Raw genomic sequence first — 14,946 nt, 5'->3', positions numbered from 1 at the left:
CAAATTTATGCATTGTTAAAAAAAAGTTTACACTTTATTTTAAGGTGTCCTTGTTTCACTGTAATTACACATTTAAGAACTGTGCAATTTTAATTAACTACATGTACTGACTATATACTAAGGGTTAGGATTAGGGTTTGACTCAGGGTTGCTTCCATGTAATAACACATAATTTATTGTTGTTATTATAATAGTAAGTACATGTAACGTGTAACAAGGACATCTTAAAATAAAGTGTTACCCAAAAAAAAAAAAAAATCACTTTGACTTTCTGATATGTCATTGCACCAACCATCGGCTGGTTATGTGTATAGATAAAGACCAGCAGAATGCTTTCATTTGGACTTCCGGAGCTTGACAGATTGGCACACAGAGAGAAACACTCAGGTTTGACTTTACTGCTTAATACAGTATGAATACATTTTAAAAGTTGTTTTGAATTATTTATTGGCTTAATATGCAATAACAATCAGAGATAAACAGGAATTACTCAGTTTGTCATGACAGTGATAGAGTAAAACTTGATTGAATATTACTGTGCAGTATAATGATACAATATGACTAATTCAGGGAACATTTAATTATTGATGGTTTTACTGAGACATTGAATCTTACTGGTCAAACTAATGATAATAAGAAACTGAAACATTGACAGACGTGGATTTTATCAATAAATACCAGATTTTTGTCAAAAAAAAGTAAAACTGTCAGACAAACTGGGAGTTGCGTAAAAGACATAAAAAAAAAAACTCAAAACCATTTTACAACACCATTTCTAATTAAATATACCACAGCAGTCTCCTTCATGGTATTTAATTTACTAGAGATCAGACTGCATGTATTTATGTAAGCTTGATTGGAATTACTAAATAAGTTAGCCTTTGTCTCACACCTCTTTTTCTATTCCGTTGTAGGCCACACAACAAAAATGGAAACTAAAACATATTTAAACTTGATTTTACTGGGGAAAAAACGTGCTGGCAAGAGTATGTCAGGAAACACAATACTGGGACGACAAGCTTTCATATCAAAGAGAAGATCTGGTCCTGTCATGCCTGATAACACTGTTGAATCTGGAACTATTGATGGGTTTCCAGTCACTGTTTATGACACACCAGGACTGTATGACCCAGAGCTGAGTGAAGATGACATTCAGCATAAGATTGAAAATGTTTTTCAGCAGTGTGAATCAGGTCACTGTGTGTTTCTGTTGGTGATCAAAGCTGATAGTTTCACTGAAGAAGAGAGAAAAACTGTGGAGAAGATTGAGAAGGTGCTAGGAGAAAAACGGTTGAATAAAACCTGGATTCTCTTCACCAGAGGAGACGAACTGGAGGAGGAAAACCTGACAATACAGGAATTCCTTGACAGAAATAGAAGGTTGAAGAGACTCGTTGAGAAATATGATCAGAGATACCAGGTGTTCAACAACAAGAAGAGAGGTGCAAGTGACCAGGCTCGATTACTACTGATAAACATTCTCCAGAGATCATTGGGGTTAAGCGGTGAGTGTTTTAAAAGATCATATAAGCCAATTAGAAGTTTTTGGTTAAAAATTGTAGTGGTAAATTGTATCTCAGTTTGTCAAAGTGTATTCCAATTTTGTTTTTTCAAATTACTTAATTTTATGTCAGTTCACCTATTGTTGAATACAATCAGCATTGTCAGGCTTTTATTTGTGCCTAATGACTAAAACAACAGATCTGCGTACTTGGGTTTTTGGCTGTTATAAATTTGACCTATACCACAAGCACTGATTTCTACACTCCTGATGCTTTGAATATTTAAAAGTGTGCTTCTCTGTTATATATGCCGCATTCCAGACAACCCGTAACCCGTGTTTTTCCAAACTTCCACCCGTAAAAGTGCACTGGAACGGCAGTCAAACCTGTGACTTCCCACTCGTGAACTCGTACTAGATCGATGTACTCCAAGTTCCGAGTTTGGACGTAACATAGCCTGCGAAACAACAATGTCAGCCCTAATGGGTGCGGTGTTTTTGCAAGTAGTACACGGTGGAAAAATAGAGCTTAGGACAATATAACATTGCAATCAAATTAATAATAATATAAAAATAATAATAATAATTCATAAATGTGCCCAGGCAGTTTGGCGTGACTTACCTGGAATGCTACAAAGTCGTGAGTCGTGGTTTGAAGTGGTGCTTTCCTGGTTAAAAAATCTGCCTGGAACGCAGCACTAGATTGCATAAGGGGTGTTTGCATATCCCAGTATGGCAGCCACTGTGGGCAGACAGGCTACCAAAACGCAAACTGGCGATCTGAAAAAAAATTGCCTCAGCACCTGAAATCGTAGGAATAGGATGATCAAACGTCCCGTTTTCCGTACATTTCAGAGAAAGCAGGATAGGCGGAATCGCGCTGATAAAGATACACCAGAAGCGCTCTCTCTCGTGCACGCTCCACTTCTTCAGTTCTGTATGTAAATTTCTAAGCATCTACATGACCACTTACATCTGTTTTGTGTTTGCCGCAGCGTTACATGGAGGGAGGCAGACCAGATGGATTCCTAATAGCAGACAAGATGATCAACAGACTCCTGCTGGAAGTCTTTCATCCAGAAGGATTGTTCTTCTTGGTAAAACTGGTGTAGGGAAAAGTGCAGCTGGAAACACAATACTGGGACAGCTAGTGTTCAGATCTGAGATGAGAATGACTGCAGTAACAACTGAGTGTTCAGAAGCTCACACCACTGTTTCAGGCAGATCTGTGTCTGTAGTTGATACTCCTGGATTCTTTGACACAAAGATGAGGCCTGGAAAGTTAGTGACAAAAATAGCGAGAAGTGTGTAATTATCCAGTCCTGGACCTCATGTATTTCTCATTGTGTTTCCTGTGAATATGAGATTCACTGAACATGAGCAACAGATTCCTCAGCAGATTGAGATGATGTTTGGAGAGGAAGTGTTAAAATACTCCATCATGCTCTTCACTCATGGAGATCTGCTAGATGAGCCCTTGGAGGAACTCATTGAGAGGAAAAGTAGATTAAGACATCTAGTTGATCAGTGTGGAGGCAGATATCATGTTTTCAACAACAGAGATGAGAATAACAGAGAGCAGCTGAATGATCTGCTGCAGAAGATTGACACAATGATAGAGGAGAATGGAGGACATTACAGTAACCAGATGTTTCAAGATGCTCAGAGATTCAGACGAGAGGAAGAAGAGAGGAGACTAAGAGAGGAAGAGGAGCACAGTGAAAACCCAGAATTTACACAATTTTTTTAACAAGTATGGGCATAATCTGCGTATGTCTGCTTTTGCAGTTGGTAAATTTGAACTACTTGGTGATGTTATTTCTGCATGTGTTTTTGACGCTTCTCATGCATCTGTGGAAGTGTGTCATGGCCATGCCGCGCAGCATGCGAATGTGTTGCTTCAACAGATCAACCGTATATCTGGGTTGTTTTACGCCCTTTCATTTATATTAATTTTTTATTCATTAATTCATTCACTTATAATCATTTATCATTTCATCAGTTTATTATTCCAATCAATCATAGAATCATTTCTTCGTTGTACCATCGTTGTACCATTCACGGCACTCATTTCATGGATTCATACATTGATTAATAATTTATGAAATTAATATATTTTATATTATTTTTTCCATTGTTGTTTAGTCTTATGATTGTGTGGTTTCAAGGATTATTTGTCTTCACAGATGAGTAAGAGAGATAATTTTATGTAAAATATGATTATACTTTCAGAGGTCTTTTAAAGTTTTTTTTTTTTTTTTTTTTTGCTACTCCAATTGTAATGTTTTCAATTGGATCCCATAACAAACACACATTTGACATATGTATGTATATAAAATGTGTCTTTTACCTAGATTGTGTCTTTTTTATGTTTGTTTCTGTTAATTGTTCTTCCAGTGTTTAAGTGTTTAGTTGTGATTTGTTCTCACTGATCTCTTTTTTCCTCTGTAGCTGAAGTGGATGTAGCCCTATTGTTTATCAGTTATATATGAACTTTTCAAACTTTGGTCTACCAAATACCTGATTATCCTGTTTTAAAAAGTGTTTATGTATCCCCTCATGTATCTCATGTTGTCTGCTTTAAGATATTCTCCTATTATAGGTTATGTTCAGACATGGAGATAAATCTTGCATTGCATTTTTGAGTCAGTTAAAAATTAATTAGTTCATTAAGATCTTGTTATGTTATGACTTATCCTTATTACATGAAATGAAATAGCTAATTAAATGGCTAATCAGATCACTGTGTGATCTGGGGCCAGTTGTCCAAAAAGTGTCATCTCGATCAGAATGATCTGGATTTGGAAATCATATGTTTTGCTATCCAGGATCAGGTAACCCATTTTACTTTTGTGCCGGTTTTTGGAAGCAAAATTGGTTTAGATCACCGTGATCCAGATACACACTTTTTCAGATTTCCAAATCTGGATTACTAGTGCTCTATGGAGCCCCTAAAGCAGGGATCACCAAATCTGGACCTCGAGATCCATTTTCCTGCAGAGTTTAGCTTTTACCCTAATCAAACACACCTGAGCATGCTAATCAAGGTCTTCAGGATCATTAGAGAATAACAGGTAGGTGAGTGTGATCAGGGTTGGAGCTAAACTCTGCAGCGCATTGGACCTCCAGGGTAAGATTTGGGGAACCCTGCCCTAAAGGGACATGGGGATGGGGGGAAAAGTTAATGTTTTCCATCTTAGTTTGCATTGCATTTATACAAATAAGATTTAAAAAATAAAAATAAATAAATAAAAACTTGAAATTAAATATAAAATTGTGCGTGATATTGACAGCTGTTTGGAGATTTGATGATATATTACATGTTAAAATGCTTTTGTTTAGTTTTTTGGCTGGTTTTAAAGTTTTATTACATTTCTGTTCCTGAAATCCACCCTTATACTGGGATCAAAACAATCTTTGTTTTTTGTTATTTTAAAGAAACACAAATTTTGGATTTAATCCAGATCAACCAAGATTGGATTTAGTTATCTAATCTGAATTCAGAATCCTTTTTTATTTCTTTTGAACAACCCATTTTTAAGATTTGATCCAATTTGATTCCCAAAATCCAGTCAGATTACTTTTGAACAACTGGCCCCTGATGATCTGAAATGCTTGTCTGGAGCAGGTGTGGACTGGCAGTGATGATTACGTGTCTGTCTTTCAATCTACAACACATTACAGAGTGACATTTCTTGAATTTATAATTGACAGAATTTGAAAATAGAGACTTTGTTTCATACCAAAAGTAACAAAGCATATAGCTTTTTTTTTTTATAATTATTGGATAGCTAAAAATAAGGTTTAGTTAAGATATTTTCATGCATCAACACAAAACTGCATAAACTTCAAGATTGATACATGAGATTATTAATAAATTTATTCTATATTAGTATTGAAATATTGATATATTGTTGATAAATATTGGTAAAATTTATTTTGTCAACCCAACCCTAGTGCGAAACCATTTAGGTAATTTAGCCAATATTTCAGTGCATCACTAAATCAAAACTTTTTTGCCAGCAAAATAATTCCAATCAATTAGATTGCCATTCAACAACAACAACAACAACAACAATGACAGGAATAAAATATATTGTTGACATTCATCTTTGCTTTGAAAATGGTCACAGAATGACACAGTCTGTTTTATTTTTCAGTTTTTCAACTTGTTTTTGCAGCTCTTTTATTTCTTCTCCTTTCTGCTCTTTCATATGTTGGAGTTTTTCCAACATAATTACAGTCATTTATCGAACTCCAGAACATGCTGCCTTTTTTTTTCTGTTGACTCATTAAGTTCTTCTGCTTGTTTTCTGATCTTTATATTTCTTCTCCATGACTTTTATTTTCATTTCCATGTTTCTGTTTCATTTAATCTCTGTCTTACTTTTCTCTTCTTCTTGCTCTTGTTTTTTTCCTTGATCTTCAATCATTTTCTTACATCTCTTTCTCTCTTCTTCTAGTCTCTTTTTCTTTTCTCCCACTCCTTTTTTCTCTCATCCAAGCTGCTCACAATGTCTTTCCATTTCAGTATTTTCTCTTTCTTCTTCTTCTCTTTTTCCATCTCTCATCTATCTTGTCTTTTGTCTTCTCTGTCTTTTAAATTTCTTCCTCATTTTCTCCAGTTCTCCTTGTTTTTTTCTCAGTTCTTGGTGTTTCTCTTTTCTCTTTCTTTCTTATTCCTCCCAATCTCTCATCTGTTGTGTCTTTTCATCCTCCTATTCTCCCTGCTGTAGTTTTATTTCCTTTTATTTTTCTCACCCATCTTGTCTGTACGTCTCTACTTTCTCATTCCTTCTCCAAATTTCTCTTTTTTTTTTCTTGTTGTTTCATGCAAATCTCTTCTTTAATATGTTCTTGTTGTTACGACCCATTTAGGGACCAACATAAGAGCCATTCTAAAACCAACAAGTACAACAGTGGCCAGGGCAAAAAGTTAAACGTTTTATTGTAAAAGTAAGAGAATATGACCAAAACAGAAACAAAAGGAAATGCACTTGAGCTTAAATCATAAATAAGGATTGGTGAGCTAACGAATTTAAACTGCAACTTACTGAAGAGTTAAGAAAACTTCCTATCTCCCGAGGAAGAAATTAAACACAGCAAAAGTCTTCCGGGTCAGCTCACTTACCTACGCTTTCTATGTACTCTATAGTAACTAAACAAACATTCGCTCATCACCATCCTTAACCAAAAGAAAATAAGGAAAACAAAACTCAAAATCAAACACAAAACAGAATTCCAGGGCAAGCCGCCACTGAAGTGCCACCAGCAGTTCTTAAATGGGCAGAGGCTTCAGGTGTGTGTGCCAGTATCCACCCCCATCCAATTAGCAGCTGCACTCAGGAAAGAAACAATGAGAGAAAGAGCAGGGGCTCGTAACATTGTTCGATTCTCATCTCCTCTCTTTCTTTGTATCGTTTTTCACACTGAGATCTTTGATTTTCAAACTCTATTTCTTAATTTCTTCTATTTTTCCAGTTATATTTGTTTGTTTTTCCTCTAATTGTTGCTGGTATTTAAATCTCTCATTTTTGTTTTTTTCCATTTAGTTTTTTGTTGTTTTCATTTCAAAATCCCTTTTCAGTTTTTGTCTGAACTCATTCTCTCCATTTCACTTTCATATTTGATTCTCAATTTCTTATTTTAGCCTGAATTTCTCTTTCTTTCTCTTTCAGTATTTCCATCATTTTCTTTTAATTGACATCTCTGCCTCCTCAAACATGCTTTTAGTGAAGTATCGACCCTCATTTCTATTTTTCAGCTCTACTATCATCTTTAAGAGTTGAATCACTTAAGTTCTGTCTTGTTTTTCTCTGTTATTGAAAACCAGGTATCTGTTTCCACAGTCTCTGATTAGTTTACTGAGGTCAGGACCCTCTTCCCTCACATAATCCTCTATGGACCAGTCCTCAAGATCATCTCCTCTGGTGAACAGAACGATGCTGAACTGAGCAGCTTTTGGACCAAAGATCTTCTTTATCAGTTTCACAGTGTTTTTTTCTTCCTGGGTGAATCGTCCTAAACTCAACACGATGAGAAACACATGAGGTCCAGGTGATGACAGTGAAAAACATTTCATTATTTCTTCCACCACTTCATCATTTGACAGTGTCGTGTCAAAGAGTCCTGGAGTATCAACAACAGCTACTGATCGGCCAGCAACTTCACCAACTCCCTTCTGACAAACAGTCATCATCACTGAAGTTGCTCTTGCTTGACAGTTAAACTCCTTTCTTCCGAGAATAGTGTTTCCTGTTGCACTCTTTCCAACTCCTGTCTTCCCAATCAGTACAATCCTCAGACATTCCTTACCAATTGCACTTTCAGGACCTGAAAATCACAGAGATCACAAATTATTTATTTTTTAAATTGTTGTAGTTATTAACTGCAGACCTTACAACAGATAAACAGCTGACAACCTAAACAGCCAATACATTTTTTACATTACATTTTGTCTGTCAAGCTTTACTAAAGTTTTGGATACACAAAGTTTCTTGGCACATTTTTTCTTGGGTGGTTTTTAATTTCAATATTTTCTCATCTTATATACTAATATTTAGAATTCCAAAATAACCTGACACCACACCCCCTCCAAAAATAGAATTAAAATGATTATTGTATGAATTTAAATGAACCCCTTCGCTTCCCCCCGGGGAACGCTTTGTATTGAGTTAAGTTTGACAGGTATGTTAAGGGTTAATCTGTTAAGCATGTTTAACTGAATGTAACATCTGCTGTTTATTTTATTTATTTATTTTTTCGCAAAATATAGATATACTACTTCTGTGTTGTTACATATTGAAAATCACACGAACAATTTGTTAAAGTAAGAGTGCAACTGATTTAATTCACTTACAATATAATTGAATTTTCAGTTCTAACTCCTTGATTTTTTCCCTCCATTTTACTCAGTTCTCTCTTATGTTGCTCGCCCAGTTCATGTCTGACTCTGTTCTCTCGAGCTTTCACATACATCTGAAGTGAATAGGGTTCAGTCTTCATGTTCTCTATATATTTTAGTAGTTCTGGGATCTGTCTTGAGTTTTCAGGCTCATTTAACATCATCACTTTGTACTGTCCTCCACAATGACTGATTAACCTCTGAGATTCTCTGTTGGATTTGACAAAATCTTTCACATGTTCTTCAAAAGAGCGACTTGTGGTGAAAAGCAGAACAAAATGCTGTGTGGAGACAAATTGCTTTAGGATCTTCTCTATTTCTGCTTTGTCTTCATTAGTCAGTGGACCAACAGGAACTACAAATAGAAAAACATGAACTCCAGGATCACAGAGAGACACACAATTGAGAGTCTGACGCATCACTTCCTCCTCTGAGAGTCGAATGAGAGCTGGAAGCTCAACCAGACTGATCAGATGGCCATGTATTTTTTCTTCTTTCTTCTCACACACTGTAACCGATTTTTGTAATTTGAACAGTATTTTACTGTAATATCTACAGTAAGATACTGTAAAATGTATATACAGTATTTTACTGTAAACTGCAAAGGATTATGGGAAAATATATGATCACTACTGTAATTCTCCACTACTGTAAATCCGTTTACAGTAGTGAACTTGCCCGCGAAAAATTGACCAATGGCAAGGGAGATTTTTTTTTCTCCTGTTGAGAGGAAGTGGCGGTAAAAAGGACAAAAGAGAAATGTTGCATTAATAACTCGACAAAAAGGTTAGTATATTATTTCTGTTTTATGAAAAACTGAACAATTTTAATTTGTTTTCACTTGTTAACAGCAAACTAACAATATTCATCGTGTTTTTCATGTCGGTAGCCTTTTTTTCTGACTGACGGCCGGGGCGCCGCCATAACGGTGAAAACATGGACTGGTGAGTAAATTAAGGTGACCTATATTAGTCGAAATAAACTTTATTTAAACTGAGAAACACGTTTGTATATTCGGCTGCCCTTTAATGCAAGTTAGTTCGTCTGACGAGCCCTTACTCAAGCTTAACAGCAAACTGAGGTGAAATACTGAGGTAAAGTGCGTTAAGCAACACCACTGTTTCTGTGGAGATTTTAAACTGTATTTTCAAGCCCTTCTTTTGTTTGTTATTTTCAAGTTTCTGGTCTGGATGTCGTCTGTAACGTCGGAGCGCGGAGGTGTATTTTGGATCTTCTTCTGTGAATGACTGCCATAGTATCGACGATAACATGAACTGGTAAGCTAATAATGTCAGTAAGCCGAAGTTGACAAACTTAACGTTAGTCACAGAGCAGCATAATATCTTTTAAACGCTGCCTCTTTATAGCTAGCAAGGTAATTCTCTTCAAATGATGTTTAAGTAAGAAATGTGTGTATGAATGAATGTCGTATGTAACTTTATAGACGGTCCCTTCAGTGACAGACGTGACATAAACAGCGCGCTAACATGAAACACTGAGGTAAAACTGAACACCGCGGTTAACTGCATCTTTTGTGTTTTATTTTCAAGTTTGTGGTCTCGTGGTCATGTCGTCTGCATCGGAGGTGTATTAGAGTCTTTTCTGGTGATTGCCGTCGTCGCGGTGCAAACAACAGGTGAGCTTCCCCTTTCATCAATTTAACTAAGTTAATGTTAACGTTACTAAATTAGCCAAATTAGCCACAGGCTGCTGTTCTCCACTGACTTGCAGAACAGGTTAACTTTTTAAAGAGAGTAACGAGCTAGCAATATATTAATATAGCAAGTTTTGCTAATAAATATGATAAATGCTTATTTTATTAAAAATGTAAATTTTATTACTGTACAGTAGTTGTCTTTTCTGATCATAAACTATAGTAACACTAAAAGGGTGTTGTGACACTGTCTGTTACAGGAGATTTCTCCAAGCACTAACTGGATGCTGACCATCAGATGCAGAATCATCATACAGCCAGCTGTCCATTTTACAGACATGCAGAATCAGGTAACCCAAAACACATTTTGTTTTACATTGCATTTACATTCATGCATTTTTCAGATGCTTTTATCCTAAGCAAGTTATATTGTATTTATATTGTTATTTATTGTATTTCGTAAGGTATTCATTTCCTGGGGGGTGTTTCATAAAACAAGTTTACCAAATAAGTCAGGCTTATTTCAGTTAGTCTGACTTATTTGTGACTTATTTGTGCCAAATCAAGTGACAATAAGTCAGACTAACTGAAATAAGCCTGGCTTATTTGTAAACTTGTTTTATGGAACACCCCCCTGGGAATGTTTTTTATTACCATGTCTTGTCACATCAAGATTGAGTTTGCATGCGCATTAAAATTATTTCTATTAAACCAGCATTTAAACAGCAAAATGCAGCTGCTTCAGGTGTCTTTACCTTACTGTAACCTTTAAATTCATAATAGCAATCTTACCATCTGTCAAATGTAGATTATTGTTACTGTAAAGCAACAAATAGAGATTTTTTTAATCGTAGTAGGCTTATTATATGCACAGACTTTCTAGGAAACACACGTTTAGAATGTTTATATGAACAGATTAGTTAGCATTTAGCATGGTCTGTGGCAGACTTTACTAAGTGTCAGGGCAACAAAATTAGATAAACAAGAATGTAATATTAAGTCATTTAAATCATGAAGAAAATATTGTCTTTGTGCTCCATTTAGTAAAAACGGTTTTAAACAAAGCCATGTCTTGCGTCTCTGCACACAGCAGTGTTTAATTACTGAATGAATTTACCTTTTTTAAACACCTTGAATCAGTGATTCACTGGCCCATTCATAAAATTCTTTATAAAAAATTTCAATAAAAAGTTTCTTCAGTTTTTTTTCTTACTACAGCGTTCATATGTAGTATATAATAAAAATAAAAAAATGCATACAGCATCAAGTTCGACAGTTGAGGCAAATTCTATAAACACTGCTTTAAAAAAATCATTTTTTTTTTTCTTGTGCTTGCAGGTTCGTTCAGACAGTCAATCTTTGTGGCAGCAAATGCATTGACAGTCACAGATCAGATGGACTTCTGGAAAGAGGGTGCAAACAACAAGCATCAGCCTGAATTCCATTCTGCTGTTTCTCATCAGAGAGCTTGTCAACTTTGACTCAAAATTACTAAAATTTAACACAACACAAACTCATTTTTACTGTATGATTTTATTTTATTTACACTACCAGACAAAGCTTTTGAACAGTAAGATTTTAAATGTTTTTAAAGTAGGTCTCTTCTGCTCACTAAGCCTGCATTTATTTGATCCAAAGTACAGCAAAAACAGTACACTTTTGAGCCGTTTTCTTTTTGAATATATTTTAAAATGTCATTAATTCAAAGCTGAATTTTTAGGATCATTACTGCAGTCACATGATCCTTCAGTAATCATTCTAATTATCTGATTTTCTGCTCAAAAACTATTATTATGATGTTGCTGAGATTAATATAATGCTAAAAACAGTGAAGTAGATTTTTTTTCAGGTTTTTTTGATGAATAGAAGGTTCAGATAAACAGCATTTATCTGAAATAGAAATAGTTTGTAACATTATGAATGTCTTTATCATCACTTTTAATCAATTTAAGTCATCCTTGCTAAATAATATCTTTCTATTCATCAAAGAATCCTGAAAAATTTAAAAATTAAATAAAATATGTTTATCAGCATACTAGAATGATTTCTGAAGGATCATGTGATACTGAAGACGAGTAATGATGCTGAAAATTTACCTTTGATCAAAGGAATAAATTAAATTGTAAAATATATTCAAATAGCAGTTCATTTATATAATTTATCACAATTGTATTGCTTTTGCTGTAATTTGGATCAAATTAATGCAGGCTTGGTGTGCAGAAGAGAATTCTTTAAAAAAATCTTAGTGTTCAAAAACTTTTGACTAGTAGTGTACTTACTTATTTTTGCTTTTCAGTATGTGTATGTTTGCCATGATACAAAGTCTCCAGGGGACTGTGGTGATGCCCTTTTTTCTGCTGTATCCTAGAGGTCAACATTTGTAATTTGTACTTTTAAAAAGAAAATGTTCAACAAATAAAAAGAATATTATCAGAACTAATGCTTATGAGTTATTGTGATTTTTATGGGGTTGGGGTGGTAAAAATCTTAAAATACAGTGCTATACGACAATTGGATTGTTTTTACAGGTAAAAAAAGTTTAAAATAAATGAAAATAAACTCTATAGTACTGATACTGTAATTGAAAATACAGTAAAAATACTGTAAATGAAATTACAATAAAAATACTGTTAATGAAATTACAGTAAAAATACTGTAAATGAAATTACAGTAAAGGTCTTTTGGTACTGTAAATGCACTTACAGTAATAATACTGTAAACATTTTTACAGTAACTTACTGGCATCCAGCTGCCAGTAAGTTACTGTAAAATTTACAGCAAACTTTTTACAGTGCACTCTTCAGTGATCTCTCTCTGATGTAAACATGTCTTACTTTCCCCTCTTATAAGTTTTGAAACAACGTTTTTTAGTGTTTCATCACTTCCACACAACACCAAGTTCAGCTTCTTTTTTCCAGTTAGATGTACGTTTCCTTAAAGACCAACAACAGCACTTCAGTCAGATTGACACATTTACATCACATTTTAAAAAGTGGAATAATTAAACTTTAAACATGAATGTTAACAAACGTAATGATCTGCTATGCTGCAAAAATGTATTGAGATGACACACAATGGACAAAGATGTCTGTCAAGTTTATGATTATAAACAAATATTATGTTTGCTTTACGAATTCAATGATTTCCTACATTGACAAAACTCAACCCATGAGGGCAAAATATCAGTGGTTCAGACTGCATCACCACTGCATCTACGACCTCTCAAAACTCTGACAAGCTGTTGAACACAGACATTGACATCTATTCATGACAGATAACAGAAATAACTTCATTTAAAAAAAATAATAATAATATTTGGAGCATTTTTTTGCATGCTCTAAACTAAATCATGTATTATGTTTAGTAAAAGAGCATTTTTCATGGAACTGCTTTACTGCAGTATTCTGCTTTTCTTATCATTAAATTACAACTAGAACTGAACCAATCTGGAGCTACAAAAGAGATGTGTGAGGAATTTTACTGATGCCTCTGTTATTGTAGCATGATGCAGTATAACTATATTCAAAATTCAACCTGAAAGCAAACCCACAGAAGGAAATAATTATATTAATTTTGAACCCGTTCTTTTTAATGATCTTGTCAAACCAGTTCCCCAATCAGAATTATTTGTTCTGAACAGTTCAGCACTGATCCACAAGTTATTAACGTTACTCACTTTCACGTAGGTATTTATACGTAACGTTTAGAGGCACAAAACATACATTTCTGTATGTTTTTATTGATGCTAAAACGTACAATTTACACGTTTTTCAACGTTTAAAACGTACAAATAGCTACGTATTTTTAGCTAAAAAAAAATTTATTCTTTCATTTCATTAAGATATTCATATCAATGGCTTTTTATAATTTTATTACAAAAGCAATTTAGAGTTTTAGCTCCCTTAACCTACCCATTTTATAGCAAATGTGCGTTTTTATCATTTTGTTAATAAGCAATTTACATTTTTTGCACCCTCAACCTACCCCCAAACCTAAACCTACCCATTTTATAGCAAATATATATTTTTATCGTTTTATTAATACGCGATTTAGATTTTTAGCCCCCTTAACCTAACCCCAAACCTAAACCTAAACTTAGCAAATATAAAAGGACATAAAACCTAACTGACCAAAATATGTAGGGAAATTGCCATTTAAGTAACAATATAGCATACAAATATTTTTTATGGTCGCTAATTCCACTTACCTCTAAATCTAACTATAACCATAACTCTCTACAGAAAAACATGATAGACAGAAAAGTCCAATCACAATCATTTATTTATCGGCAAAATGTCAACAGACGCGTACCAAAAAGTAATCCAAATGACGATGCCTTTGTAGCCGCAGTCGAAATACAGTAGTATTTGAGGTGCAGAGCAGAATTTAAGTTATTAATCGCTGAAAATATTATCCAGATGATATCCTGAGCCACTCCGTGAAGGCGCCCGCGCATCATTCAAGCACTTCTCACCAGAAAACACGGCATGTCGTAATCTGTGACGAATGCAGGTGAGATCCAATGAGCGTTCGATTTTCCTGCCGTAAAACCTGTTGATTCCTGATGCAGCTGTATTTGAATTTGTAAAATGCACTTCAGCGCGGGTTTATTGCAGTTGCAGCTGGACTCAAGTGGTGCTCGCTGCTCAGGATGGAGATGAAGATCGTCGGATAAAGACTTGAATTTGGGTCTCTTCCTCGCAATCGAATGGATTCTGGAGAACTGGATTACAGCTCACAAATACAATTGTTTCATTTTGTAATTATGGTTCTATTGTTAGTCACGGCTTGTCGAAGAAAACGCCTTTTGTGTCCCACTATGACAAAGTTATTTTTAAACGAATGGTAAACGATTGCAGAAATGTTATTTATTTAAAGGGTATAAAA

At 34.7% G+C, this 14,946-nt stretch overlaps 1 protein-coding gene, 1 long non-coding RNA gene and 1 pseudogene across 2 annotated transcripts; 2 read left to right on the top strand and 1 right to left on the bottom strand.

Moving 5' to 3' along the window:
• The first annotated feature begins 988 nt into the window (after positions 1 to 988).
• On the top strand, positions 989 to 3,251 carry LOC141284845 (GTPase IMAP family member 8-like; annotated as a pseudogene).
• Positions 3,252 to 6,258: 3,007 nt separating this feature from the next.
• Positions 6,259 to 8,911, bottom strand: LOC141284657 (uncharacterized; the record flags this gene model as incomplete). Its single annotated transcript, XM_073817687.1, is given in 5 exon segments — positions 6,259 to 6,321; positions 7,153 to 7,199; positions 7,202 to 7,834; positions 8,361 to 8,400; positions 8,402 to 8,911. Coding segments are annotated over 5 exon segments (1,293 nt in total), but the record flags the coding sequence as incomplete, so codon positions are not given.
• Positions 8,912 to 9,956: 1,045 nt separating this feature from the next.
• LOC141331206 (uncharacterized) lies at positions 9,957 to 12,065 on the top strand. Its single transcript, XR_012355244.1, has 3 exons — positions 9,957 to 10,041; positions 10,320 to 10,409; positions 11,398 to 12,065. It is a non-coding gene; the product is annotated as an uncharacterized lncRNA (long non-coding RNA).
• Positions 12,066 to 14,946: the final 2,881 nt, after the last annotated feature.

The sequence above is a fragment of the Garra rufa genome, chromosome 1, assembly GCF_049309525.1.
Source record: "Garra rufa chromosome 1, GarRuf1.0, whole genome shotgun sequence".
NCBI lineage: Eukaryota > Metazoa > Chordata > Actinopteri > Cypriniformes > Cyprinidae > Garra > Garra rufa.
Note: the sequence above shows the minus strand (reverse complement) of the source record. Positions and strands in the feature narration are given on the sequence as shown.